Genomic DNA, 27,802 nt, shown 5'->3' with positions numbered 1-27,802 from the left:
AGGTTGTATCTTGAGTTTTTCTTTTTTTTTCTTTTTTTTTACTGAGTCAGTCTCACTATGTCACCCTCTGTAGAGTGCAGTGGCATCACAGTCACAGCAACCTCCAACTCTTGGGCTTAAGTGATTCTCTTGCCTCAGCCTCCCAAGTAGCTGGGACTACAGGCGCCCACCACAATGCCTGGCCATTTTTTGGTTGTAGTTGTCATTGTTGTTTGGCAGACCCAGGCTGGATTTGAACCTGCCAGCTCTGGTGTATGTGGCTGGCACCTTGGCCGCTTGACCTACAGGTGCCGAGCCAGTATCTTGAGTTTTTCATATGAACTGTCCTCATGTTTGAAACTCTGTAGGTCTGTAGGCAAAAATTTGTATACATGTTTATCAAAAGGCACGGACAAGGATATTCATAAATGCATTATGATAATAGTACAAACTGGAAAGTCCCCAAGTAACTATCATTAGTAGAATGGATCGGCTGTGACATAGTCACAGCTTCTCTATAGTAATGAGAAGGAACCAACAACAAGTTCACAGAACATTCTGGATGAACCTCATAAACATAATGTTGAGTGAAAATAGTCACAAGAGTTAAAAATAAGGCAAAAGCCATAGGGAGGCAGGTGGGGTGGACTAACCCATTGGGTAAAATGAACACTAATTGGGTGATGGGCACACTAAAAGCCCCGGCTTAAGTATTATAAAAGGTATCCATGTAACAAAAACATTTCATACCCCCTTAATATTTCAAAATTTAAAAAAAAGTAAGCTAGGGCTGGGCACAGTGGCTTATACCTGTAATCCTAGTCCTCTGGGAGGTCGAGGTGGGTGGATTGCCTGAGCTCAGTTCAGGACCAGCCTGAGCAAGAGTGAAACCCTGTCTCCAAAAAAAAAAGCCAGGTGTTGTAGCAGGCACCTATGGTTGGACCTACTTGGGAGGCTGAGGCAAAAAGATTGCTTGAGCCCAAGAGTTTGAGGTTGCTGTGAGCTATGATGCCATGGCACTTTGCCCAGGGTGACAGAGTGAGCCACTGTCTCAAAAAAAAAAAAAAAAGCTATAGTTTTGGAGAGGTAACTAGTGTTTATCTCAGATGGTGAAAGTGTGTGTTGGTAATTTTTTTTTTTTTAGACAAGAGTCTCCACTTGGTTGCCCTGGGTAGTGCACCTAGATGGTAATTTTTGTTTTCTTGATCTGGAACCTAGTTTCACAGGTGTGTTTATTTTTTTTTTGTTTGTTTTTTGTTTTTTGCAGTTTTTGGCTGGGGCTGGGTTTGAACCTGCCACCTCCAGCATATGGGGTTGGCACCCTACTCCTTTAAGCCACAGGTGCCGCCTACTGTGTTTAGCTTGTTAAATTTATCATGTGGTACAATTACAAGTTGTACACATTCCTGTATGCATGTTCGATAAAAAATAAAAACAAATTAAATATATGGGCCAAACTAACTCTTCAGGCTAGCTAAGGGCTATGGGCTTCCAGTTTGCTATATAATATATAGACTTTAGAGGAAACAGCAGAGGAAGTTTAAAAAAAAAAGTAAAAAATCTTACACTTTAAAACATAGGTAAATCTCGGCTTGGTCCCTGTGGCTCAAGCGGCTAAGGCGCCAGCCACATACACCCGAGCTGGAGGGTTCAAATCCAGCCTGGGCCTGCCAAACAACGATGGCTGCAACCAAAAAAAAGAGCTGGGCGTTGTGACAGTCACCTGTAATCCCAGCTACTTGGGAGGAGGAGGGAGGAGAATCCCTTGAGCCCAGGAGTTGGAGGTTGCTGTGAGCTGTGATTCCACAGCACTCTACCCAGGGTGATAGCTTGAGGCTCTGTCTCAAAAAAAAAAAAAAAAAAACTGAAAAAACATAGGTAAATCCCATGTGTATATGATTTCCATGGAGTAATTCCTACAAAGTCCAATGAGGAACCTGTCTTTCCCTCTGGGTCCTTATCTAACCTCACATTTACTCTTATATGCAATCCAAATTTCTTGTTCCAACTTGTCATCAAATTAGAAAATAAATCCATATATTCCATATTCTAAGCCAGGACTATCAGTAGTGATAGTCAGAAACCACAGATAGGTGAAGAGAACCTAGAGGATCAATTTTACAACATAGTGTGTGGTCTACATTAGGTTGAGAGGCTCACGAGATACAACAGCAATTCCTTTCTTCCTTTTTTTTGTTTTTGTGTTTTGAGATAAAGTTTCACTCTGCTACCCTGCATAGTGTGCTGTGAAATCACAGCTCACAGCAACCTCAAACTCTTGGGCTTAAGCAATCCTCTTGCCTCCACCTTCCGATAGCTGAGACTACACGTGCCCACCACAGCACCTCTAGTTCTTCTATTTTTAGTAGAGATGGGGTCTCACTCCTAAGCTCAGGCTATCGACCAGCCTGGGCTTCCCAGAATTCTAGGATTACAAGCATGAGCCACCAGGCCTAGCCAATTTCTGGCAGTTTTGATCCTACTGAGCTGAAATAATTCACCCCAGAAATAATGTATGTCTTTGCCTGGGCCCTGGACTATGATTAGAGAATCAATCAGATGTAAAGGACGTATGTTTTGGCTCAGTGCCTGTAGCTCAGCGGCTGGGGCACTGGCCACATGCACCGGAACTGGTGGGTTCAAACCTGGCCCCGGCCTGACAACTACAACAAAAAATAGCGGGGCATGTGGCAGGCATCTGTAGTCCCAGCCACTTGGGAGGCTGAGGCAAGAGAATCGCTTAAGCCTAAGAGTTTGAGGTTGCTGTGAGCTGTGATATCATAGCACTCTACTGAGGGTAACATAGTGAGATTCTGTCTCAAAAAAATGTGTTTTGAGGAATTTGCATATTGGTCACCATACAAGCACATCATCAAGGTGCTTTAATTCAGTTGGTCGATGCTGTTAAAAGGCTGTTTTAGTCTCGGTGCTCATAGCTCAGTGGTTAGGGTGCCATGCACTGGAGCTGGCAGGTTGGAATCTGGCACGAGCCTCCTAACAACAATGATAACTACAACAAAAAATAAAAACAGCCAGATATTGTGGAGGACGCCTGTAGTCCCAGCTACTTGGGAGGCTGAGGCAAGAGAATTGCTTAAAACCAAGAGTTTGAGGGTGCTATGAGCTGGAAGCCATAGCACTTTACTGAGAGTGACATAGTGAGGCTCTTAATTTAAAAAAAAAAAAAAAAAAGGCTGTTTTAGTTGATGAAGACTGCTGTCTATGGATTTATGTACAGATTGGGGTCTGGGGGTGTCCAGAGTTGGGAAAATTTGAGTTGAAAGAGTTATTGACATGGCAGAATTTGGGAACTAAATCATGGTTTCCAAAAGCAAAAGCTTGAAAGGATGAAGTAGGCGGATGGATAGGGAAGTTTAAGGAAAATAAAACCTAGAGGAAGTCAAATTGCATAACTCAGGGCCAAAAAAGGTGTTCCAGGATTAGGGAAAGAAACCTAATAAGGGCTCAAATAGGGCTCTCCAAAGACAGAAATTCTAAGGACAAAAAGAATAAATCAACGGTCTATAAAACCAGTGTATGGTGCCCCATGATCACATTAATGTACATAGCTATGATTTAAAAAAAAAAAAGAATAAATCCACATACAGCACATCTGAACAGTTGGGGTCCCTGACACCCTTAGTTATTATGACAGTACTTTATAAACTACACAAAAACTTCCCAGGAAGGAATTATCCCAGGCTTAAGGGATCTACCTCAGCCCCAGAAAGTGGTCAACTGCACTGAGAAAGTTGCCTGAAAATGTAGGAGTTAGGCCGACGTCTGATGTTTTGTCTCAGAGAGGACTTCTCAAGAATATAGCCTGAGGTGTATCACAACCTCATACCTATTTTCAACCTCTATTGGTCCTTTTCATCTCCTTGGTAGTACTAAAACATGGATCAGTTATAACTCAATCAACTTGTAATTCTGTTATTTCATGCTTAACTTTTACTATCTTTATAATGAATATTCTCCACCATGTGGAGTTTCCATTCTTTTTTTTTTTTTTTTTTTGAGAAAGAGCCTCAAGCTGTCACCCTGGGCAGAGGGCCATTACATCATAGCTCACAGCAACCTCCAACTCCTGGGCTCAAGTGAGTCTCTTGCCTCAGCCTCCCAAGTAAGCTTGGACTTTAGGCACCTGCCATGATGTCCGGCTATTTTTTTGGTTGCAGCCGTCATTGTTGTTTGGCGGACCCGGGCTGGATTCGAACCTGCTAGCTCAGGTGTACGTGGCTGGCGCCTTAGTCACTTGAGCCTGGAGTTTCCATTTTTTAATGCTTTTCATGAAATGGGATAAGATGCTACCCCTTATCAGCATCAGAACCACCTGACCAGTGTATTATTTTCCAGATATTTGGATTAACATTGGCCTTCCTTCTCTAATGTGGACGGAGGTGCGAAAGAACCCTCACGTGAAGTGGCTTTGAATCTTGAGTATGTTTATTGTCCATTTTTTACTTCGGAATGACTAGGTTTTGTTTGTTTTGTTTTTTAAGTAGGTAGAGCCTGGAAATTGAGAAGGAAAGCAGGGACCAATCAGGGCCATGGCCAAGACAAGACCATGGTACAGCTGACTCTGAGGCCTTTGCGCAAACCATAGGACAGGAAGGTTTGGGGCGGTTACCCTTTACTAGATAGACTCCAGTCCTGCACTGAATTCAGCACTGGATCCCATCTGATGGAAACTCAGAGCTCATGCATGATTCTACTTCCTCCAGTGGCCAGACTGTGCTGTTGACTGCCTGGCTCTGTAGGCAGAAGCAGCAAGAGACTAAGTATTTTTTTTTGTCTCTTGAATAAGCCCAGTTACTTGAAGGAAGTACTCTCATATTGTTGATTCCACCCCTACACCCCGAGCTGGGTTAGGGGCTTGACCCCATGTTCCCTTGGCTCTTTATCACTGTGCTCACCCCAGTACGATCTTTCAGTACCTCACTACAGGAGGACTTCCTAATTTTTTGTGTCTTTGGCAGTCTGCTGAAACCTAAGAACCGATTCTTTATTATTTTTATTATTACTATTATTATTTTTGGAGACAGAGTCTCAGTCTGTTGCCCAGGCTGCTCACTGGCTGCTCTGCTGTTAGCAACCTCAAACTCCTGGGTTCAAGCAATCCTCCTGCCTTTTTAGCCTCCTCAGTAGCTGGGTGTGGCACCTGCCACAACACCCGGCTATTTCTTTCTTATTTTAGTACAAGCAGGGTCTCGCTCTAGCTCAGGCTGGTCTTGAATTCCTGAGTTCAAGCGATCCTCCTGCCTTGGCCTCCCAGAGTGCTAGAATTACAGTATGAGCCACCAATTCTTTTTTTTTTTTGTAGAGACAGAGTCTCACTTTACCGCCTTCAGTAGAGTGCCATGATGTCACAGGACTCACAGCAATCTCTAGCTCTTGGGCTTCAGCGATTGTCCTGCCTCAGCCTCCCAAGCAGCTGGGACTACAGGCGCCTGCCACAACGCCCGGCTATTTTTTGGTTGCAGTTCAGCCGGGGCTGGGTTTGAACCTGCCACCCTTGGTATATGGGGCAGGCGCCCTACTCAATGAGCCACAGGCGCCACCCTCTTTTATTTATTTATTTTTTTTGAGACAATCTCACTATGTCACCCTCGTAGAGTGCTGTGGCATCACAGCTCACAGCAACCTCAAACTCTTGGGCTTAAGCGATTCTCTTGCCTCAGCCTCCCAAGTAGCTGGGACTACTGGTGCCCGCCACAAAGCCTGGCTACTTTTGTTGTTGTTGTTGCAGTTTGGCCGGGGCTGGGTTCAAACCCACCACCCTCCATATATGGGACCGGCACCCTACTTACTGAGCCACAGGTGCCGCCCAATTCTTTTTTTTTTTTTGAGACAGAGTTTCACTATGTCACCCTTGGTAGAGTGCCATGGTGTCACAGCTCACAGCAACCTCAAACTCTTGGGCTTAAGCAATTCTCTTGCCTCAGCCTCCCAAGTAGCTAAGACTACAGGTGAGAGCCACCAATTCTTAAATAATGTTTTTCAATGCATAAAATAGAATACATAGGATTACGAAAGTTACAGTGGTGATATATGTAGTTTGTTAACTCCACACATGGTGTATGAATTCCTTGAGTGCAGGGACTGTGTCTTAATCTCTGTACTGCCAGTGCCAAGCACAAAGCCTGGCACATAGATGATACTTAAAAATGTTTATTTAATGAATGAATAGAAAGATAAATGGCTGCTGCCAAGTCAGCCTGAGGAGTGATTCATTGCGACTGTTTATGCACACACCAATGGCTTGCATTATGTCTCTAGAGCTGGGCTGTGAGGGAACCCACACTTGACAACATCTAGCAATAATGACAGGCTACCAGAAGACAAGGAAAATAACAAAGCTCATGTATTTCACCGGACAGAATATTCATATAGTGAAAGTAAACAGGCCACAGGCCACGTCTTAAGGAGGAGAGCTCTTGACTTCGGGAGCATGATGTTCATACTACCTTAAAATACCACCAACAGCTCTGATGGAGTAAAGAAGGGAACCTGAGCTAGCCTGTCAGTATTCTCTAGGGCTCCTGTCCTGTCCTGAACTGGTTCTCTCATCTCTGGGAAAGAGAAAAGTGTGTTCCTAAAACCACAATAGGGATGAGATGTGCCTTTCTAAGTTCAAGCAGTACTTTCAGTCTTATACAGAAATCTTGTTTATGTACTAACAGAAAACCTAAAGAAGCAGGAAACAAAAGCCACTTCCCTCACTAAATACATAAAGAGCCAAAGATTTATTCAAAATTGCTAATCTAGTAGATATTTTGAAAAGAAAAACAAAACCCCAGATAATTTTGAAGCTGAAACCTACAACTGTATGGATTCATTAATCTCACTGTTAAGGAGATTAAGAGTGATTTCCCCCAAGTTAGAAAGCTTCTTTAGCTACATACAACCATCTGAGGGATGGTAGAATGCCATTTTCACTTGCTTGATGGGGTTTCTAACATCTGTTGAAAGAAACATGGCTTCAGGTGGATACCTTCTTATAAAAAAAAAAAGAAAGAAAGAAACTACAGGTCAAAGTTTTGTTTTTAATTAAAAAAAAAAAGAAAAGAAAAAAATCCTCCCACTCCTAAGATGTGTGCTTTCTTTTTTAACCTATTTTTCCTTTAAGTTGTCTGCAGTTTCCCTATATTGTTCCTAGTGCAGTAAACAATGCAATCAAAGAAATAAAAACCAGGATCCACTCTTGCCCCAAACACTGAAGATGGTCAAAGAGAAGGAATCAGCTCTAAATATACAAACAATATTTTCTTAAAAAGGAAAACAAAACAAACTCCCTAAGACATTATTGACATTCCTGGTACATTTCCTATAATATAATGTTGAAGACAATGCTTCTTTCCCAGGGAGTCCAGCTTATTCAGGAGGAGACATCTAGTTGGTGCTGTGGGAAAAGCTGGGGGTGTTGACTCTTCCCTGCCAAGCCTAAAGCTTTTTATGAGCTCAATATCTCACAGAAACATCTGTGGTATAAATGAATCTAAAAGGGGATAAAGGAAGGCAGGCACTTCTCACTGTTTTCCAAATCAGCCAAAAAGCTGAAGAGCGTGGGATCCAGGAGGCAGATGCCATTAAGAATTGAGGGATGGAGGATAGAACAAGAGGAAGCACCAAGTGAGTGGCTGCTTTTTGGTTCCAAATCCAAAAAAATGGCCCCACTGAAAATGGCAGCTGGTCTGGATAAGGAACTCCACTGCTCCTGGAGTCATGCAATAAAATGATGGCCTTGGAGCCCCACCCTCATGGCAGCCACAGTCCAAGAACTAGAGCGATTTATGACACATCACAGAGTTTGCAAATAAATGGACTGATCCTAGTTTAGGAGGGTAAGTACTCTGACAAAGTGCTTGAACCCCAAAGCATAGCTGTGGCATCCTTGAATTTCTATTTCTGCAAAGTCACAGGCCACTGCTGCCACTTTCTCTGTGGAGATGCACCCTTCCACCTATCACCAGCCTCTTCTCAAAATGGCACCTATGTAGTAACCTTTGGAGAGCTCAAGAAGCATCAGTTGTACCTCTGGAAGTAAGATAATTTCCTGGCCCCATCCTCACCAAAGCACTTCACTTTTTAAGCTAATGCTGGCATACCATCTTCCCCTCCAACTTCCTTTGTTTCAGAGTTTTGCACTGGGCTCTGAGGGCCCTTTAAAGTGCCCTTCTGCATCCACATGCAAATAGGTTGCCTTCCAGTGTCAAATGTGTGATCCAGGGTTTGCTCAATGCATCTTTACAGAACAAAAACACATGCTTATACATACAGACAGACTAGCCTGGAAATGGCTTTCTGGACAGGGTTTCTGTTCGTCCTCTCCTAAAAGAAATTACTTTCTTGATGTAAGATTAGGACACTGAATGACCTATTCTCAACTTCCAGAAGGGCAACTTGTTTTGTCCGTTTTTCAATGAGGGGGTTGAGAGGAACCCAACATTTTCAGTTACAACAAGATTTTGTTTAAAAAAAAAAAAAAAAAGGATCCTATGTGGAAATGAGTGGGACAATGATAAAAATAAACAAATAATTAAAATTTCCAAACCAAAACATATCTCCTGGCCTCAAAAGACCCCCAGTTAATCCTCTAAGACCACAATCTCCACATTGTGGACTTGATGCTGGTGTTCTTCCATTTCAGCCACGACTTTCTCCTCAGTCCTCAGCTCTGTTTCCAAGATGACTGCTTTGCCCTCAGTATCTTCAGCCTCTGGGTCTGGGGCTGGGTCTATTTCAATGATGGTTTGCCCATCCTCTGAGGTGCTTTCAACAGCCTGGATTGCTGAGGTCAGGCCAGACTCCATGGCCACCAACTCCACAGGGCTAACCATGGTGGCCATGTTGCCCAGGGTACTCCCATCCTGCATGGCAGTAGAGCTCAACAGTGCCAAACTGGATGAAGGATGGATGGTCACTGTGTCTGGTGAGCTGCTCTTGGCAGAGGAGACCACTGTGGCATAGCGGAAGAGCTGAGGGCCAGAAGGCAGTGTGTGGACAGTCACAGGACTGGAGCCCTGGCTGAGGGTAGCCACTGGAATATTGCCCATGGAAAATGACTGACCCACTGGGGTGATGGTGATGGGCGAGATGACTGTGAACTGAGGCTGCTGGACAGGAGGAGAAGGGCTCAGGACAGTGGTGGAGGCTGGCCGCTGGAGCCGGGGCCTTTTTGGAGGTTTAGGAGTGCTCACAGGCATCAGCACCACATTTTGAACCATCTGGGATTTCTGCCTATGATCCTGAGCTTGCTTCTTCTGTTCTTCCAACTGGCGTTCCAAGTCTATACAAAAAAAGAAAAGACTTTCAGTGGAGGAAATAAAATCTCAGGAGAATTAAATTAGGAGCCAGGTAACCTGGGGTCTTGAACAGGTTTTGCTCCTACATAGGCTCAAGCAAGTCACTCTATTGTTTTTATTTTATTTTATTAATTATTATTTTTTTTTTTTGGAGACAGAGCCTCAAGCTGTCGCCCTGGGTAGAGTGCCACGGCATCACAGCTCACACCAACCTCCAACTCCTGGGCTCAAGTGATTCTCTTGCCTCCGCCTCCCAAGTAGCTGGGACTACAGGCACCTGCCACAACGCCTGGCTATTTTTTGGTTGTAGTTGTCATTGTTGTTTGGCGGGCCCAGGCTGGATTTGAACCCTCCAGCTCAGGTGTATGTGGCTGGTACTTTAGCCGCTTGAACCACAGGCGCCGAGCCACTCTATTGTTTTTAAAAGGAAGAAAGGAGACTGGACGATTTTAAAAATCCCCTAGTCGTTACACTTCACTGTTTAATTATAGGCAGGGCAACAATTCAGAAACTTTCACAAGCTGTGATTCTATTCTAACTCAATCCAAGAGGCTCCTCTGGCATTTTGTCACATGTCACCAAATGCAAATCAAAGAAGCCCCCAGTTGGTCTTATAGTTTGAATATGCCCTGCCTGAATCTATAGATGAAAATAAGTATTATCTGCATGATCCATGTGGAACTGGAGCTCTAATGGCCAAGGTTGCAGAGTTTCAGGTAGGACAAAAATCTGATGGCAAACTTCCTGGCTTTTTCATTACAATATGCCTGTCACTGTCTCTCTTCCAAGTGTCCAATCCAATCTTGGTGACCACTGGTGAGTCAGGTTCTACACTGGAAATTCTCCATTACTTAGTATCTGATAAGCACCCAAGAAATAATCAGTTAGTTACACTTATAGGGTACTTGGTACTCCCTATTGTAATATAATAAATATAAATTTGTACTCTGTCCCTAGTTCCTGACACACAGTTCTTCAAATACTTAGATCTCCAGAGTGTTAAGTGTCTTTTTGTAATCAATGAGATGATTGGTAGCTGGGGGCCCCTAGATAGCTTCAGAATGGGGGCTGGTCACCAGAAAGACCAAGCTATGATTGGGGGCTAGGGCTTTCAGTCCTACCCACCAACCTCCAAGGAGTGGAGAAGAGCTAAAGGTTGAGCTCACCAATGTCCAAGAGGTAAATCAAACCTACGTAAAGAAGCCTCCATAAAAACCCAGCAGAGGAGGCTGGGTATAATGCCTCCCACCTGTAGCCCTAGTACTCAGGGAGGATGAGGTAAGTGGATCGTCTGAACTCAGTTCGAGACCAGCCTGAGCAAGAGCAGGACCCGAGCTCTAAAAATAGCTGGGTGCTGTGACGGGCATCTGTAATTGGGAGGCTGAGGCAAAGGGATCACTTTGAGCCCAGGAATTTGAGGTTGCTATGAGCTATGACACCGGGGCACTCTACTCAATGTGACTAAGTAAGACTCTGTCTCGAAAAAAAACCAAAAACCAAAAACAAAAAACAAAACATGGCTCAGCACCTGTAGCTCAAGCAGCTAAGGCACCAGCCACATATACCAGAGCTGGCAGGTTCAAAACCAGCCCAGGCCTGCCAAACAACAATGACAACTACAACTAAAAATAGCTGGGTATTGTGGTGGGCGCCTGTAGTCCCAGCTACTTGGGAGGCTGAGGCAAGAGAGTCACTTGAGCCCAGGAGTTGGAGGTTACAGTGAGCTGTGATGCCACGGCACTCTACCCAGGGCAACAGCTTGAGGTTCTGTCTCAAAAACAAACAAACAAACAAACAAACAACAACAACAACAAAAAGAAAACTAAAAAACCCCCAGCAGGACAGTGTTCAGAGTTTCAGATTGTTGGAGGTTCTTGAGGGTGGCATGCCCAAAGAGAGGATGGAAGCTCTACACTCCTTACAACTCACCTTGCCCTATGCATCTCTTCTATCCTGCTATTCACCTATGTCCTTGGTAAAATAACCTTTGTAATAAACACAGTACAGTAAGTAAGTGTTTCTCTGAGTTTTGTCTGCCATCTTAGCAAATTAATCAAACCCAAGGAACGGACTGTGGGAACCCCAATTTATAGTGAGTTGTTCAAAAGCACAGATTAAAAACCAGGAGCGACAGTAGGGGGCAGTCTTTAGGAATGAGCCCTAACCCTGTGGAATCTGATGCTATTTCCAGGTAGGTGTATCAGAATTGAACTGAATTATAGCAAACCCAGTCAGTGTCTGCTAGAAATTTTACTGCTTGGTGTATGCAGAAAATAACCCCCATACATCTGGTTATACAAGTGTTCTATGCCATATTGTGTGAGTGTGTGAGATAGGAAAAACACTTTGGTTTCTCCCATTTTATACAATAAAATATACCAAAAGCAAGTCAATTCCTTGCTTAGAATAAAGGAATGGATAGGGATAAAGAACACCTACAAAATTCATAAAATACTGCCTTTTAAGCTAAGAAGATACTGAAATAACTACACTTTTCCAAGACGGAGTCTTACTTTACCATCCTGGCTAGTGCCATGACATTAGCCTAGCTCACAGCAACCTCAAATTTTTTTTTTTTTTGTAGAGACAGAGTTTCACTTTACCGCCCTCGGTAGAGTGCCATGGCGTCACACGGCTCACAGCAACCTCCAGCTCTTGGGCTTACATGATTCTCTTGCCTCAGCCTCCCCAGTAGCTGGGACTACAGGCGCCCGCCACAATGCCTGGCTATTTTTTTGTTGCAGTTTGGCCGAGGCTGGGTTTGAACCCACCACCCTCAGTATATGGGGCCGGTACCCTACTCACTGAGCCACAGGCGCCACCCTCTTTTTTTTTTTTTTTTGTAGAGACAGAGTCTCACTTTTACCACCCTGGGTAGAGTGCTATGACGTCACACGGCTCACAGCAACCTCCAGCTTTTTGGGCTTACGCAATTCTCTTGCCTCAGCCTCCCAAGCAGCTGGGACTACAGGCGCCCGCCACAACACCCAGCTATTTTTTGGTTGCAGTTTGGCCGAGGCCGGGTTTGAACCCACTACCCTCGGTATATGGGGCCGGAGCCCTACTCACTGAGCCACAGGTGCCACCCGCAACCTCAAATTCTTTGGATCAAACGATCCTCCTGACTCAAACTCCAGGGTAGCTGGAACTATAGGCGCCTGACAAAATGCCTGGCTCATTTTTCTATTTTTGGTTGGGAAGGGTTCTTTCTCTTGCTCAGGCTGGTCTTTTTTTTTTTGAGACAGACTGTCACTATGTCACCCTTGGTAGAGTGCCATGGCATCACAGCTCACAGCAACCTCCAACTCCTGGGCTTAAGCGATTCTCTTGCCTCAGCCTCCCAAGTAGCTAGGACAATAGGCACCCACCACAATGCCCGGCTATTTTTTGGTTGTAGTTGTCATTCTTATTTAGCAGGCCTGGGCTGGGTTCAAACTCTCCTGCCTTGGTGTATGTGGCTGGAGCCCTAACTGCTGAGCTATGGGCACCGGAGCCATCAGGCTGGTCTTGAACTTCTGCACTCAAGGGATTCTCCCACTTTAGCCTCCTAGGATTACAGATGTGAGCCACTGCACCTAGCCCAATAATGTATTTTGTAAATCTTTAACAGTAATCAAAGAAATGTGTACCTAAACAAGGCACTAATTAAGGGTGGAGCCTGTGGCTCAAAGGAGTAGGGCACCGGCCCATATACCTGAGGTGGCAGGTTCAAACCCAGCCCCAGCCAAAAACTGCAAAAACAAAAACAAAAAACCCCCAAGGCACTAATTAAATCTACAACTAAAATAAATTCAACATTATAAATACCCTAACACTCAATGTTGGTGGGCTCAAACTGGCGACATAAATTGGCATAATTTTCTTGGGACTTTGACAATAGGTTATAAAAATCCATAAAAACATTGTCTAGAACATTTAACCTAAAGTCTAGTCCTGGAAAGTAGTTTAGAAGGACATAAAAAAGAAAAAGTTACAGTCAAACAAGTTCATTGTAACAAAATTAAGTACCGGCCACATACACCTGAGCTGGCGGGTTCGAATCCAGCCCGGGCCCGCCAAACAACAATGACGGCTGCAACCAAAAAATAGCCGGGCATTGTGGCGGGCGCCTGTGGTCCCAGCTACTTGGGAGGCGGAGGCAGGAGAATCACTTGAGCCCAGAAGTTGGAGGTTGCCGTGAGCTGTGATGCCACAGCACTCTACCCAGGGTGACAGCTTGAGGCTCTGTCTCAAAAAAAAAAAACAAAAAAAAAAACAAAATAAAGTACTAAAGAAAATTTATCTTATTTTATTTTGAAACAGAGTCTCACTCAGTTACCCTGGGGATGGGTGCTGTGGTGTCGTAGCTCACAGCAACCTCAAACTCTTGGGTTCAAGTGATCCTCTTGTCTTAGCCCCCAAGCAGCTGGGATTACAGGCCCAGCTAAAGAACAGCCTAGGCAACAGTGAGACCCCATCTCTAAAAAAAAAAAATAATTAGCCAGGTATTGTGGTATGAGCCTATACCCCAGTTACTATGGAGGCTGAGGCAGGAGGACCATTTGAGCCCAGGAGTTTGAGGCTGCAGAGAGCTATGATGATACCACTGCTCTCCAGCCCAGACCACTGCTCTCCAGCCCAGACAACAGAGTGAGACCATCTCAAAACCAAAACAAACAAACAAAAAAAACTTACAATACTGACAAGGAACCAAAAGCTCACATTTCTAACAAAAACCATTTATTTTTTTTTTTGAGACAGAGCTTCAAGCTGTCGCCCTGGGTAGGGTGCCATGGCATCACAGCTCACAGCAACCTCCAACTCCTGGGCTCAAGTGATTCTCTTGCCTCAGCCTCCCAAGTAGCTGGGACTACAGGCACCCGCCACAACGCCCGGCTATCTTTTTTTTTTTTTAGGTTGTAATTATCATTGTTGTTTGGCAGGACCGGGCTGCATTCGAACTTGCCAGCTCTGATGTATGTGGCTGGCACCTTAGCCACTTGAGCTATAGGTGCTGAGCCAACACCCAGCTATATTTTTTTTGCAGTTTTTGGCCAGGGCTGGGTTTGAACCCGCCACCTCCGGCATCTGGGGCCGGCGCCCTACCCCTCTGAGCCACAGGCACTGCCCCCCGGCTATTTTTTTGTTGCAGTTGTCATTGTTGTTTAGCTGGCCTGGGCCAGGTTAGAACCTGCCAGCCTCAGGTGCATGTGGCCACACCCTAACCACTGTGCTACAGGCGCTGAGCCACAAAAACCATTTTTCTGACAGTTTGCGCCAAGGTGAGAGAAAGCAGTGGATTAGAAGTAAAATGAAAGAGTTCTCCTTGAGGATTATCTGTCAAGTAGCAATGTGGCCTCAGGCAAATCACTTATCCTCTCTGTCTCCCCTGGTAACCTGTAAAATTGGGATAACAGACATCCTACAATCCACAGGAGGATCAAAATTCAGTAAACTGGGTATAAAAGTAAGTTTAAAACAAACTAAATTGTCTTCTTTTTTTTTTTTTTTTTTTTGTAGAGACAGAGTCTCACTTTACTGCCCTCAATAGAGTGCCATGACGTCACACACAGCTCACAGCAACCTCCAGCTCTTGGGTTTAGGCGATTCTCTTGCCTCAGTCTCCCGAGCAGCTGGGACTACAGGCACCTGGCTATTTTTGTTGCAGTTTGGCCAGGGCCAGATTTGAACCTACTACCCTCGGTACATGGAGCCGGTGCCCTACTTACTGAGCCACAGGTGCCACACTAAATTGTCTTCTTATCAAATAACCTAACCCTTTTGGTTTCACAACTGACTGTAATATTTTCTATAAATTCAAATGCTGATCATACACACTTCCTATATGTTTTGTATCTTGTAACTGCTTTACCTCTTCTAAAAGCTTCTCTTGACTCTCCAGGTAGATGTTTAAACCCTGTTTGTTATTCTACAATACCCACTGCATGTCACAAAACTTACAATGTTTCTGCCTTTATTTGTTTCTATTTCTACTTTCTTTCTTTTTTTTTTGGAGACAGAGTCTCACTTTGTTGCCCTTGGTAGAGTGCCCTGGTGTCACAGCAACCTCAAACTCTTGGGCTCAAGCTATTCTCTTTCCTCAGCCTCCCAAGTAGTTGGGGCTACAGGTGCCCATCACAATATTTGGGTATTTTTTTTAGAGATGAGGTCTTGCTCTGGCTCAGGCTGGTCTCAAACCTGTGAGCTCAGGCATTCCACCTGCTCCGGCCTCCTAGAGTTCTAGGATTACAGGAGTGAGCCACTACACCCAGCCTCTACCTCTACTTTCCCTTAAGTTTCTTGAAGACCCAGAGGAGACGCCGGCACAGTCATTCATACCAGTAATCCTACCACTCTGGGAGGCCAAGGTGGAATGAATCACTTGAGCTCAGGAGTTATAGATCAACCTGAACAAGAGCAAGACCCCATCACTATTAAAATTAGAAAAAAAAATTAGCCAGGTGTTGTGATAAGTGCCTATAATCCCAGCCTACTCAGGAGGCTGAGGCCAGAAGATTGCTTAAATCCAGGAGTATGAGCTTGTTGTGAGCTAGGCTGATGCCATGGTACTCTAGCCTGGGTCAAGAGAGTGAGATTCTGTCTCAAAAAAAAAAAAAAATTTATTTTTAAAAAAGGCCAGGCGCAGTGGCTCACAACTGTAATCCTAGCACTATGGGAGGCCAAGGCAGATGGATTGCCTCAGCTCAGCAGTTCAAGACCTGCCCGAGCAAAAGAGCAAGACCTCATCTCTGGGCGGCGCCTGTGGCTCAAGGAGTAGGGCACCGGTCCCATATGCCGGAGGTGCGGGTTCAAACCCAGCCCCGGCCAAAAACCACAAAAAAAAAAGAAAAAGACCCCATCTCTACCAAAAATAGATAAACTAGTCAGGCATTGTGGCAAGTGTCTAAAGTCCGAGCTCTTCGGGAGGCTGGGGCAAGAGGATTGCTTGAGCCCAAGAGTTTGAAGTTGCTGTGAGCTATGTTGCCATGGCATTCTACCCAGTGCGACTAAGACTGTCTTAAAAAAAAAATACCTGTGGAGACTGAGGCTGTCTTAGTCAACATTACATTTCTAAAGCCTAGTTCAGAGACAAGCACAAAGTACTTCATAAACATAGTTAATTATATGCTCATAATTTCTGATTACCACAAATATTGGAGAAGATGCTAAATTTATATCCACCAAAACAAGCAATATTAATAATGTAAAAAGACAAAAATGTCTCTTCTGCTACCAACATTACTGGATTAATGAATGGACAATCTAGGATACATCTTAATCCTCCACAAGACCCAGAAGGAGGACCATAATGTTGACGTCTTTCTTTTTTCCTTTGTGCTTCTTTGTTTCCCACCACTCCACCTCACCTGGGACTGTTCCAATTTAAAAGTAAAACCTTGGCAGGACGAGGTCACTCACGCCTGTAATTCCAGCATTCTGGAAGGCTGAGGTGGGTGGATCGCCTGAGCTAATGAATTCGAGACCAGCCTGAGCTAGAGCGAGACCCCACCTCTAAAAATCGCTGGGCATTGAGGTGGCCACATGTAGCCCCAGCTAGATGGGAGGCTGAGGCAAGAGAAATCGCTTGAGCCCAGAAGTCTGAGGTTCTGTGAGCTATGACCCCACGGCACTCTCCTGGGGGGTGACAAAGTGAGACTCTGTTTAAAAATAGTAAAATCTTGATACTACGTAAATTAAAAAGAAGTCCGTGTGTCCCAACAGAAGTCAACAAGGAAATGATAAGAGTATTAGCAAAATATCACCTAAGAAGAGACATAAGTTATAATACCTGTCAGAGTATAGAGAAATTGCTCTTCTCCCTGCTCTACTTGGTTCCTTCTGTTGTCTAAAACCTTCTTGATTGTGTCCATTAGGCCAAACGTATGGGCTACGTTGTTGAGAACAGCAGCGTCTATTTAAAACACAAAACATACTTGTCAACAGAAATGTTCCACCACTTCCCCACTGTGCTAGTTACAAATATGGAACAACTCAAAAATTATGGAATTCTCCTAATTACATTTTAATAAATTTTTAACAAAGATTTATCACGTGTCTAATGAATTTTGCTTTATCTTACAGCTGTTTATAGGTTCTGACTTTTGGTTTAGAAAACATGGTCATTATATTAGAAAGAGATAAATCTGAATCTCAATTTTGCTATTTCCTATCTGTATGATCTTAGGCAAGTCATTTGACTCCTCAGTTTTCTCATTTGAAACAAATGGGACTAATAATACTTATTCTGCAAAGTAGGTATGAAGATTATAAATATCATATTTTTTTTTTTTTTGGCTGGGGCTGGGTATGAACCTGCCACCTCCGGCATATGGGACCGGCGCCCTACTCCTTGAGCCACAGGCGCCGCCCATAAATATCATATTTTATTCCAAAATATGATACTGACATAGCAATATTAGAACTAATAGTATTTTATTTTTTTTGAGACAAGAGTCTCAGGCCCTGGGTAGAGTGCCACGGCGTCATAGCTAACACCAACCTCTAACTCTTGGGCTCAAGCGATCCTCTTGCCTCAGTTTTTTTTTTTTTTTTTTTTTAGTAGAGATGGGGTCTTGCTTTTTGCTCAGGCTGGTCTTGAATTGGTGAGCTCAAGCTATCCCTCCGCCTCAGCCTCCCAGAGTGCTAGGATAACAGGTGTGAGACACCGCACCCAGCCAGAACTAATAGTATTATCTCTGCTCATACAACTTTTTTTTTTTTTTGAGACAGAGTCTCACTTTATTGCCCCAGTAGAGTGCCATAGTGTCATAGCTCACAGTAACCTCAAACTCTTGGGCTCAAGCGACCCTCTTGCCTTAGCCTCTCCCAAGTAGCTGGGACTACAGGTGCCCACCACAACACCTGCCTTTTTTTTTTTTTTTAGAGATGGGGTTTCTCTCTGGCTCAGGCTGGTCTTGAACTACTGAGCTCAGGCAATCTACCTGCCTCAGCCTCCCAGAGTGCTAGGATTACAGGCATGAGCCACCGCGCCACACCAAACCTTTTTTTTAAGAGATAAGGTCTGACTTTATTGCTAAGGACAGAGTACAGTGGCATGACCACAGCCCACTACAAACTTGAATTGCTGGGCTCAAGTGATCTTCCTACCTCATCCTCTCAAGTATCTAGGACCACAGGTGCATAACACAATGCCCAACTGATTTTTCTATTTTTTTGTAGTATAGAGTCTTGAACTTCTGGCCTCAAGCAATCATCTTGCCTTGGCTTCTTTTTTATTTATTATTATTATTAATTAATTTATTTATTATTTTTTTTTTTTTGCAGAGACAGAGTCTCACTGTACCGCCCTCGGTAGAGTGCCGTGGCGTCACACGGCTCACAGCAACCTCTAACTCTTGGGCTTACGCAATTCTCTTGCCTCAGCCTCCCGAGCAGCTGGGACTACAGGCGCCCGCCACAACGCCCGGCTATTTTTTTGTTGCAGTTTGGCTGGGGCTGGGTTTCAACCCGCCACCCTCGGCATATGGGGCCGGCGCCCTACTCACTGAGCCACAGGCGCCGCCCCCCTAATTTATTTTTTTTTTTTAGAGACAGAGTCTCATTATGTCGCCCTTGGTAGAGTGCCATAGTATCACAGCTCACAGCAACATCCAACTCCTGGGTTTAGGCGATTCTCTTGCCTCAGCCTCCCAAGTAGCTGGGACTATTGGCGCCTGCCACAACGCCAGTCTAGTTTTTTGTTGCAGTTTGGCCGGGGCTGGGTTTGAACCCACCACCCTCGGCGCCCTACTCACTAAACCACAGGCACTGCCCTTGCCTTGGCTTCTTAAAGTGCTGGGATTACAGGCGTGAGCCACCTTGCCCAGTCTATATAAAATTTCTTTAAAAGAACTGTGTTTGTGGTCATTACTTTCTGAACTTGGACAACTTCATCTACACTGCCTTCCACAGTCTTCTCAACCAACTCTATGGTTTTAAATAACATGTGCATGCTAAGAACTCCCACACGTAAATCTCTAGTCATAACCTCTTTCCTGCATTCCACATTCATACTTACATCTATAGGAGTGACATCTCCATTTGATGGCCTCATAGCCATCTCAGTTTAATTTTGATTTCCTCTCTAAACCTGTTCCTCCCACAGTGTTCTTTATCTCAGTAAATGGCATCAATACTCAGCTCAGGCCAAAAATGTATGAGTCATCTTGGAAATCTCTCTTTCTCTTTCACCCTGCATTTAATCCATTGGCAAGACTCGTCAGTTACACATCCAGAATACATCCCAAGTCTGATCACTTCTTCCCAGATCTACCACTGCCCACTCTATGCCAGGCCACATCATCTCTTGCTTAGATGAATTTCTTTTTTTTTTCTTTTTTTTTTATTATTTTTTATTTTTTTTTTTGTAGAGACAGAGTCTCACTTTATGGCCCTCGGTAGAGTGCCATGGCCTCACACAGCTCACAGCAACCTCCAACTCCTGGGCTTAAGCGATTCTCTTGCCTCAGCCTCCCAAGTAGCTGGGACTACAGGCGCCCGCCACAATGCCCGGCTATTTTTTTGTTGTTGCAAACTTGGCCGGGGCTGGGCCTGAACCCGCCACCCTCGGCATATGGGGCCGGCGCCCTACTCACTGAGCCACAGGCGCCGCCCTTAGATGAATTTCTTTAAGAGCTTCCCAACTGGTTTGGTCTTCTTGTTTGTACTCTTGACCAATATAGTCTATTCCCCACACAGCAACCAGAGTGATATTTAAAAATATATAAATCTAGGCCAGGTGTGATGGCTCATGCCTATAATCTCAGCATTTTGGGAGGTCAAGGTGGAAGGATCACTTACACCCAGCAGTTCCAACAACCTGGGTAACGTAGCAGACCTGTGTGTATATTTAAAAAAAAAAAAAAACTCTCTCAGGAGTTTGAGACCAGTTTTTTTTTTTTTTGAGACAAAGACTGTTGCCCTAGGTAGAGTACAGTGGCATCATCATAGATCTCTATAACCTCAAACTCCAGGGCTCAAGCAGTCCTCCTGCCTCAGCTTGCCAAGTAGCTGGAACTATAGGTACTTGCCCCCATGCCCAGCTAATTTATCTTTTTTTTTTTTTTTGAGACTCAAGAGATCCTCTTGCTGAGTTCAAGCATTCCATCTGCCTCAGCCTCTCAGAGTGCTAGGATTATAGGAATGAGCCACCAAGCCTGACCTACATATTATTTTTTTGAAGTTGAATTGGATTATAGTAGCAACATGTAGTATCATGTTCACTCAAAAGATGGCGTTAATCAAATGAATGCTAGTGTCATGTGATAGGCAGGACAGTCAAAGAAAATTACAGAAGCACAGTTATCATTTGAGGCTGTCATTTGAGGAGTATAAGACCATTTTGAAGTGGTATTTGAAATTTGAGAACATTGTAGAAGTTTAATGACAATGAAAATGTGAATATGCAACAGAATCTCTAACAAGCCTAACAACTAACACATTTGTGCTAAGTTGAGTACTGTGTGTGATGTGGAAAAGTGAAGATACAGGCCTCTGGTTAACGTTGCTCAAGCAGTAGTTCTCCAAAATCAGAAGTGTCTGGATGCTGATGGTAGCCACCATGAGCATCTCTTGTAATTGCGGAAGTCAAACATGACTTGTATTCATCTTTTGTTATTGGCATATATTGAGAATTACAACTTAATACAGTTTTTTCCTTTCATACAATGTCTATACATTTTTTGGCATCCTCTGTGTGAGTATATGTGTGTCTGTATATATATATTTTTTTTTTCTTTTTTTTTTATTATTTTTTTTTTTTTGTAGAGACAGAGTCTCACTTTATGGCCCTCGGTAGAGTGCCATGGCCTCACACAGCTCACAGCAACCTCCAACTCCTGGGCTTAAGCGATTCTCTTGCCTCAGCCTCCCAAGTAGCTGGCGCCTGCCACAATACCAGTCTAGTATATATATATACAGACACACATATATACATACATATATAGTACGTGTGTATATAAACATATATATATATAGAGAGAGAGAGAGAGAGAGTTGAAAAAAATTTATCTACAGAGAGAGAAAGAGATGGTGCTTTCAGGCACCATTTATAAAGGCAACCGTTACCTGTGGGAAAACCATAGCTAGATCTGAGTTCAAAATTCAGTTATGAAACTTGGACAAGTGACTTAACTCTAATGAGCCTTAGTTCCCTTATCTAGCAAATACAGATAGTAATACCTGTATCTTTGGGTCTTTGTGAGGCTAATTAGACCTGCCTACAGTTGAGAATATCCAATAACTCACTACTACTGTTAGGATTAGCACACTTACCTGTGACCTGGAAGGGAGCCTGGATAAGCCGCTGCTGAACTCCCCTGAGTAGCTCGTCTATTTCCTTCTGTATATTGCAGACAACCTCTTCCATCAGCCCTACGTCAGCTATTCCTTTCCAAAACATCAATGTGTCCTCTGGTACGATAAGGATAAGACAGAGTGTGAACAAGGAATGTTACAAAGATATTTTGGCAAATCTCTATAATGTTAAATTCAAAATTAGTTCAATTCAAAAGGATTTCCTATGGGGCCATTTTTTGGAAAAAGGAAGAAACTTTTGGAACACTAGATGGCCCCCAGAACAGAACTGGTACCTAATTATCTGGCCCATTCAGCAGCATAGAGGCCGGGATAGTTGCCTCCATTTGTCATGTCCTCAATTTGTTATGGCTCATGCTATAAGAATAGGCATCTTCTTCCAATAAATATATTAAATATTAAATAAGTGTTAAATATTATTTGAATTTTAAAAATTAGATATTTAATATTATAAAATTTAAATAATAAATATATTAAATTAAGAAATTAAGAAATATGCCTCCCCAGACCTATACCTAAAAATAGAACAAAAGATTTGAACCAGATAAGGTGGCTCACGCCTGTAATCCTAGCACTCTGGGAGGCCAAGGCAGGATTGTTTGAGCTCAGGAGTTTGAGACCAGCCTGAGCATGAACAAGACCCCATCTCTACTAAAAATGGAAAAATTATTGTGGCATCATGGCATGCTCCCACAGTCCCAGCTACTAGAAAGGAAGATCACCCAGGAGTTTGGGATCACCCAGGAGTTTGAGGTTGCTGTGAGCTATGATGATGATGTTGCACTCTACCTGGGCAAAAGAGCAATACTCTGTTCTAAAAATGAATAAATGGGGCTGTAAGTTTCCTGAGGGTTGTGACTACTTTGTCTTTTCACCTATGTACCTAGTATCTAGGAATAATGCCAACTAAAAATAATCAAGTGAATGGAGGATGATGTGAAACTTCTTGTCCCTTCTAAGGATCATCATTAACCACCATCCTCTAAAACACCTGCTACCTAATTTTTCCATCTAATGTCCTGAAGCTCAGATTATCTAAGAAAAGTGCCAAGTTATAGGCAATTTGATAGGATGAAAAGCATGAACTACAGCTGAGTTCAACTCTGCAATTTATTAGTTGTGTGACTGGTCTTAGGCAAGTTGGGAAACCATTTTTGTTTTGAGACAGAGCCTTAAGCTGTTGCCCTGGATAGAGTGCCATGGCATCACAGCTCACAGCAACCTCCAACTCCTGGGCTCAAGTGATTCTCCTGCCTCCGCCTCCCAAGTAGCTGGGACTACAGGCGCCTGCCCCAACGCCCGGCTATTTTTTTTTTGGTTGCAGCCATCATTGTTTGGCAGGCCCGGGCTGGATTCGGACCAGCTCAGGTGTATGTGGCTGGCGCCTTAGCTGCTTGAGCCACAGCGCTGAGCCTGAGAAACCTTTAGGAATCTCAATTTCTTCATATGTAAAATGTAACTTTGCAAACCTAAGATGTTAGTGGCTATGAATAGTATTTATATACATAAGAAAAAAACAACCAAAGTAATTAAGAAGTCTTCTGTGTACATAAGTACATAATCATGAGGAAAAGAATCAGAAAACCGGGCGGTGCCTGTGGCTCAGTCGGTAAGGCGCTGGCCCCATATACCGAGGGTGGCGGGTTCAAACCCGGCCCCGGCTTAACTGCAACCAAAAAATAGCTGGCGTTGTGGCGGGCGCCTGTAGTCCCAGCTACGCGGGAGGCTGAGGCAAGAGAATCGCTGAAGCCCAGGAGTTGGAGGTTGCTGTGAGCTGTGTGATGCCACGGCACTCTACCGAGGGCCATAAAGTGAGACTCTGTCTCTATAAAAAAAAAAGAATCAGAAAACCCTGCAAGATATCTGAGGCCCAAAGAAAAATACCTGAGATTTCCTCCGAGTCTTTCTTCACACCCTCCTCTGTGGCCATGGTGACAGCAGCAGTGAGAGCCGAGTTCCACTCCAGGCCTGCTTCTTCCATGCTCTCTTCTGAGATGGCAATCTGTGTGATGCTACCTAAAAGCAGTCCAGTAGAGGTGAGACCAGTGAATTTTATGAAAAAGCCATAGCTGTCCTCTATCTCATACTCACAGCTACAAAGACCTTATTATTTTAACCATTCTAGACTCTTCACGAAAGGGCCCTATTTTAAAAAACTAGACTCTTAGGTGAGTCAGGATGAACATTGGATTTTCTAAAGAAAACCTGCCTTGAAAAGGAAAATACTTTCTTTTTACTCTGAAGAGAAAGTGAAAGATAACTTATAAAATCATAAAAGGGCAATGTTTCCTCAGTAAATGTTTTTGAAAGAAATTAAGGCAGGCCTGGTTGCTAGTCTGCCTGCCCCACACTTATTGAAGGTGAAGAAGACCTGAAATAATTTAAAAGTATAGGATGGGCATGGTGTTCCACGTCTATGATTCCAGGACTTTGGGAAGCTGAGGTGGGAGCGCTGCTTGAGGCCAAGAGTTCAAAAGCAACCTGAGCAACATGCCAAGACCCTGTCTCTAGAAAAAATTTAAAAAATCAGGTGGGCATGGTGGTGTGCACCTGTAGTCCCAACAACTTGGTTGGCTGAGGCAGGAGGATTGCTTAAGCCCAGAAGTCTGAGGTTGCCACCAGCTATGATTACACCACTGTATTCTAGCCTGGGAACACAGCAAGACATTGTCTCAATAAAAAAAAACAGTATGCTTTGCCAATAGCCCTACACAAACATGCTTGATACTAAGTATCTATTTTTTTCTTTCTCTTTATTTTTTTTTCTTTTGTGGGAAAGTTTAGAGCACTTCCCAAGAGAGCTGGAAGTGGGTCCCTGTCATGGAGGAGAAAATTATACTAAGTATCTAGAATAGTTATCATAACTTATTTATTACCCTACGATGAGAAAGCAAGAGAAATGGAAACTAAAAGAAGCAGATAAGAGATCAGTGTATAGTGGATTCACAAAGTGGGGTGGGGGCAACCTTTGCTAACAATTATATATTAAGATTTTAGACAGAATTGAGAAAAATCAAATTGATCCAAACAGCAATATAGATAAGTATAGACTCTCCTCAAGCAAAGGAGTAATACCAATATGGAAAATAAAGTACAGAAGTTTTGACCATATGAAAAGGAAGTCCAGCCTTCCCTTGGCATATGTCGGAGATTGATTCTAGGACCGTGTATATAAAACCAAATCCATGCATGCTCAAGTCCCCAAGTAGGCCACACAGAACTCGTGGGGATATGAAGTCAAACCTCAGTATATCCAGGTTTCCTGTCCCACAAATTCAGTATTTTCTTTTTTAAAAATTTATTTTTATTGGGAAAAATAGAAGAAATGTTCCCACAAATAGTGTATATTCTTTTTTTTTTTTTTTTTTATTGTTGGGGATTCAATAAGCCAGGTTACACTGATTGCATTTGTTAGGTAAAGTCCCTCGAATAGTGTATTTTCTTTTTCTTTTTTTTTTTTTTTTGTAGAGACAGAGTCTCACTTTACTGCCCTCAGTAGAGTGCTGTGGCGTCACACAGCTCGCAGCAACCTCCAGCTCTTGGGCTTATACGATTCTCTTGCCTCAGCCTCCCAAGCAGTTGGGACTACAGGCGCCCGCCGGCTATTTTTTTATTGCAGTTTGGCCGGGAACGGGTTTGAACCCGCCACCCTCGGTATATGGGGCCAGCGCCCTACTCACTGAGCCACAGGTGCCGCCCCGAATAGTGTATTTTCAATCAGCATCTGTTTGGGGGAAAAAAACAGGTATAGGTGCATTTTCACTTTTCTTTTTCTTTCCTTTTTTCCCCTTAAAGATGGGGAGATGAGATCTCATTCTGTTGCTCAGGCTGGAGTGTGGTAGTGCAATTAAAGCTCACTGCAGTCTTGAATTCCTAGGCTGGAAGGATCCTCCTGCCTTATACTCAAAGTTGTTGAGATTATATGCCATGCCACCATGCTGGGCTAATTTTTTTTAAATATTGTTTTAGAGACAGGGTCTTGCTATGATGCCTACGCTGGTCTCAAACTCTTGGCCTCATGTGATCTTCCCACCTCAGCCTCCCAAGTTGCTGGAATTATACTTGCTTTTCTTTTTTTTTTTTTTGTAGAGACAGAGTTTCACTTTATTGCCCTCGGTAGAGTGCCGTAGCGCCACACAGTTCACAGCAACCTCCAACTCCTGGGCTTAGGCGATTCTCCTGCCTCAGCCTCCCAAGTAGCTAGGACTACAGGTGCCTGCCACAACGCCCGGCTATTTTTTTGTTGCAGTTTTGGCTGGGGCTGGGTTTGAACCCGCCACCCTCGGTATATGGGGCCGGCGCCCTTCTCACTGAGCCACAGGCGCCGCCCTATACTTGCTTTTCAAGTTCAAGAGTCAAGTGTCCAAAATTTCAAACCGCCAGATATTTTATACTTGCCTGAAAAGGATTTAAATTCCAAGAAATTTGGCTTCTACTCACCCATGGATTACTCACAGAGTATTTTTTTTTTTTTTTTTTTGAGACATCCTCAAGCTGTCGCCCTGGGTAGAGTGCTGTGACATCACAGCTCACAGCAACCTTCAACTCTTGGGCTTAGGCAATTCTCCTGCCTCTGCTTCCCAAGTAGCTGGGACTACAGGCGCCTGCCAAAACACCTGGCTATTTTTTTGGTTGCAGACGTCATTGTTGTTTGGCAGGACTGGGCTGGATTTGAACCCGCCAGCTCAGGTGTATGTGGCTGGCGCCTTAGCTACTTGAGCCACAGATGCCAAGCCTACTCACAGAGTATTCAGATTGACCAAAAGAAAACTTTTAAGGGTATTTCTGAAGCACAGTGTACTTCCCTAACCTTTTAAATACTTTAGCATTCTTATGACTGTCAGGGATAAGTCTTATGACAATAGTTGAGACATATTTTATCCAACTATGTTTAAGACCCCAGCTGGACTAACTGAACCCTTAGTAATAACTTCACATGGTTACATCTGTCCTGGATGGTGAGGAGCCCTAATCGCAAGCTTAACAACATTGATGTTAAGTATGTGCTCATCCTGTTTCATCTCTTGAGAAGTCTCAGTTGAGTAACAGCAGAGTCTCCAGAGTCCAGCACAACAAATGACACATTGTCTTTGAGAAGTCTCACGTTTAATGGTTAAAGACCATTCATCATTCTAAACTACCTTCCTGCCTTGACCACTAGTAGAGCCAAAAAAAAAAAAAGTATGCTTTGCCAACAGCCCTACACAAACATGTTTTATACTAAATTTTTTTTTTAGACAGATTCTCAAGCTGTCACCCTGAGTAGAGTACAATGGCATCATAGCTCACAGCAACCTCCAACTCAGGCTCAAGCAATCCTCTTGCCTCAGTTTTTCTACTTTTAGTAGAGACAGGGTCTTGCTTTTGCTCAGGCTAGTCTCCAACTTGTGAGCTCAAGCAATCCACCTGACTCATCCTCCCAGAGTGCTAGGATTACAGGAGTTAAGCCGCCACACCAGGCCAAGAGCAAAAAATTTTTAAAACAGTCTAATTCAGGGCATCACCTGTGGCTCAAAGGAGTAAGGCACTGCCCCATATGCCGGAGGTGGCGGGTTCAAACCCAGCCCCAGCCAAAAAAAAAAAACAGTCTAATTCAATCTTGATATGCCAAGTGGCACCAAACTAAGACTGTTGAATAAGTACTATAACTACGGAACCATCTTTCTGATGCTTATAACTCAGTCTAAGAAGAAAAAAGGAGGGAGGCCTGGCTAAAAGCAATCATTTGGAAGAAACAAATCTGTTTCCAAACCACAGAATTCTACCCAAGATTACTATACCTTACAATAAGACACATCAATGATCACAAGAATTGAACTTAAGAAACACAAAGAAGAAAGAAAGACAGACAGACAAAGAAGAAATGAAAAGGAAAGTGCTGCTGAAAAACACAGCTGGTTTTCAGGTGGTTTCCTACCCCCTACCATCGGCCGAAGTGGGTGTCTGCACCACACTTGTCTGCTGTCCTGGCACTGGAGCTCTTGCACTGCTGATCAGAAGATCAAATTTGGTGCTTCTGCAGGTATTGGAGCAAACTTTGTCATGCTGGTAAAAGTCAATTTGTCCAGAGTCCATCATTTTCCTGTGCAAAGGGAGACAAGAAGTACCGGTTCAGCCTGCACTTCATCTAGAGGGAACTAGGCCTCAGGGACAAATAGGGACAACATTACTAAGTCTACGCTATAGATTAGTGAAACCTAATAGTATTGGAAGTCATTGAGTTG

General features: G+C 43.7%; 1 protein-coding gene across 3 annotated transcripts in view; it reads right to left on the bottom strand.

The window, feature by feature from the left end:
• Positions 1 to 8,464: 8,464 nt before the first annotated feature.
• Positions 8,465 to 27,802, bottom strand: part of GMEB1 (glucocorticoid modulatory element binding protein 1) — a 51,489-nt gene continuing 32,151 nt past the window's right edge. For 2 of the 3 annotated variants that reach the window (XM_053576209.1, XM_053576210.1), the window contains exons 6-10: positions 27,503 to 27,660; positions 23,463 to 23,594; positions 21,537 to 21,674; positions 17,053 to 17,175; positions 8,465 to 9,268 (exon numbers count right to left, since the gene is read on the bottom strand). In XM_053576209.1, coding sequence (XP_053432184.1) covers positions 8,568 to 9,268; positions 17,053 to 17,175; positions 21,537 to 21,674; positions 23,463 to 23,594; positions 27,503 to 27,660 — 1,252 coding nt within the window. In that variant the 3' untranslated portion in view covers positions 8,465 to 8,567. The remainder of the gene's footprint in view (positions 9,269 to 17,052; positions 17,176 to 21,536; positions 21,675 to 23,462; positions 23,595 to 27,502; positions 27,661 to 27,802) is intronic. The other variant, XM_053576211.1, reaches the window with a different exon arrangement.

This window comes from Nycticebus coucang, chromosome 22 (assembly GCF_027406575.1).
Source record: "Nycticebus coucang isolate mNycCou1 chromosome 22, mNycCou1.pri, whole genome shotgun sequence".
In the NCBI taxonomy this organism is placed as follows: Eukaryota; Metazoa; Chordata; class Mammalia; order Primates; family Lorisidae; genus Nycticebus; species Nycticebus coucang.
Note: the sequence above shows the minus strand (reverse complement) of the source record. Positions and strands in the feature narration are given on the sequence as shown.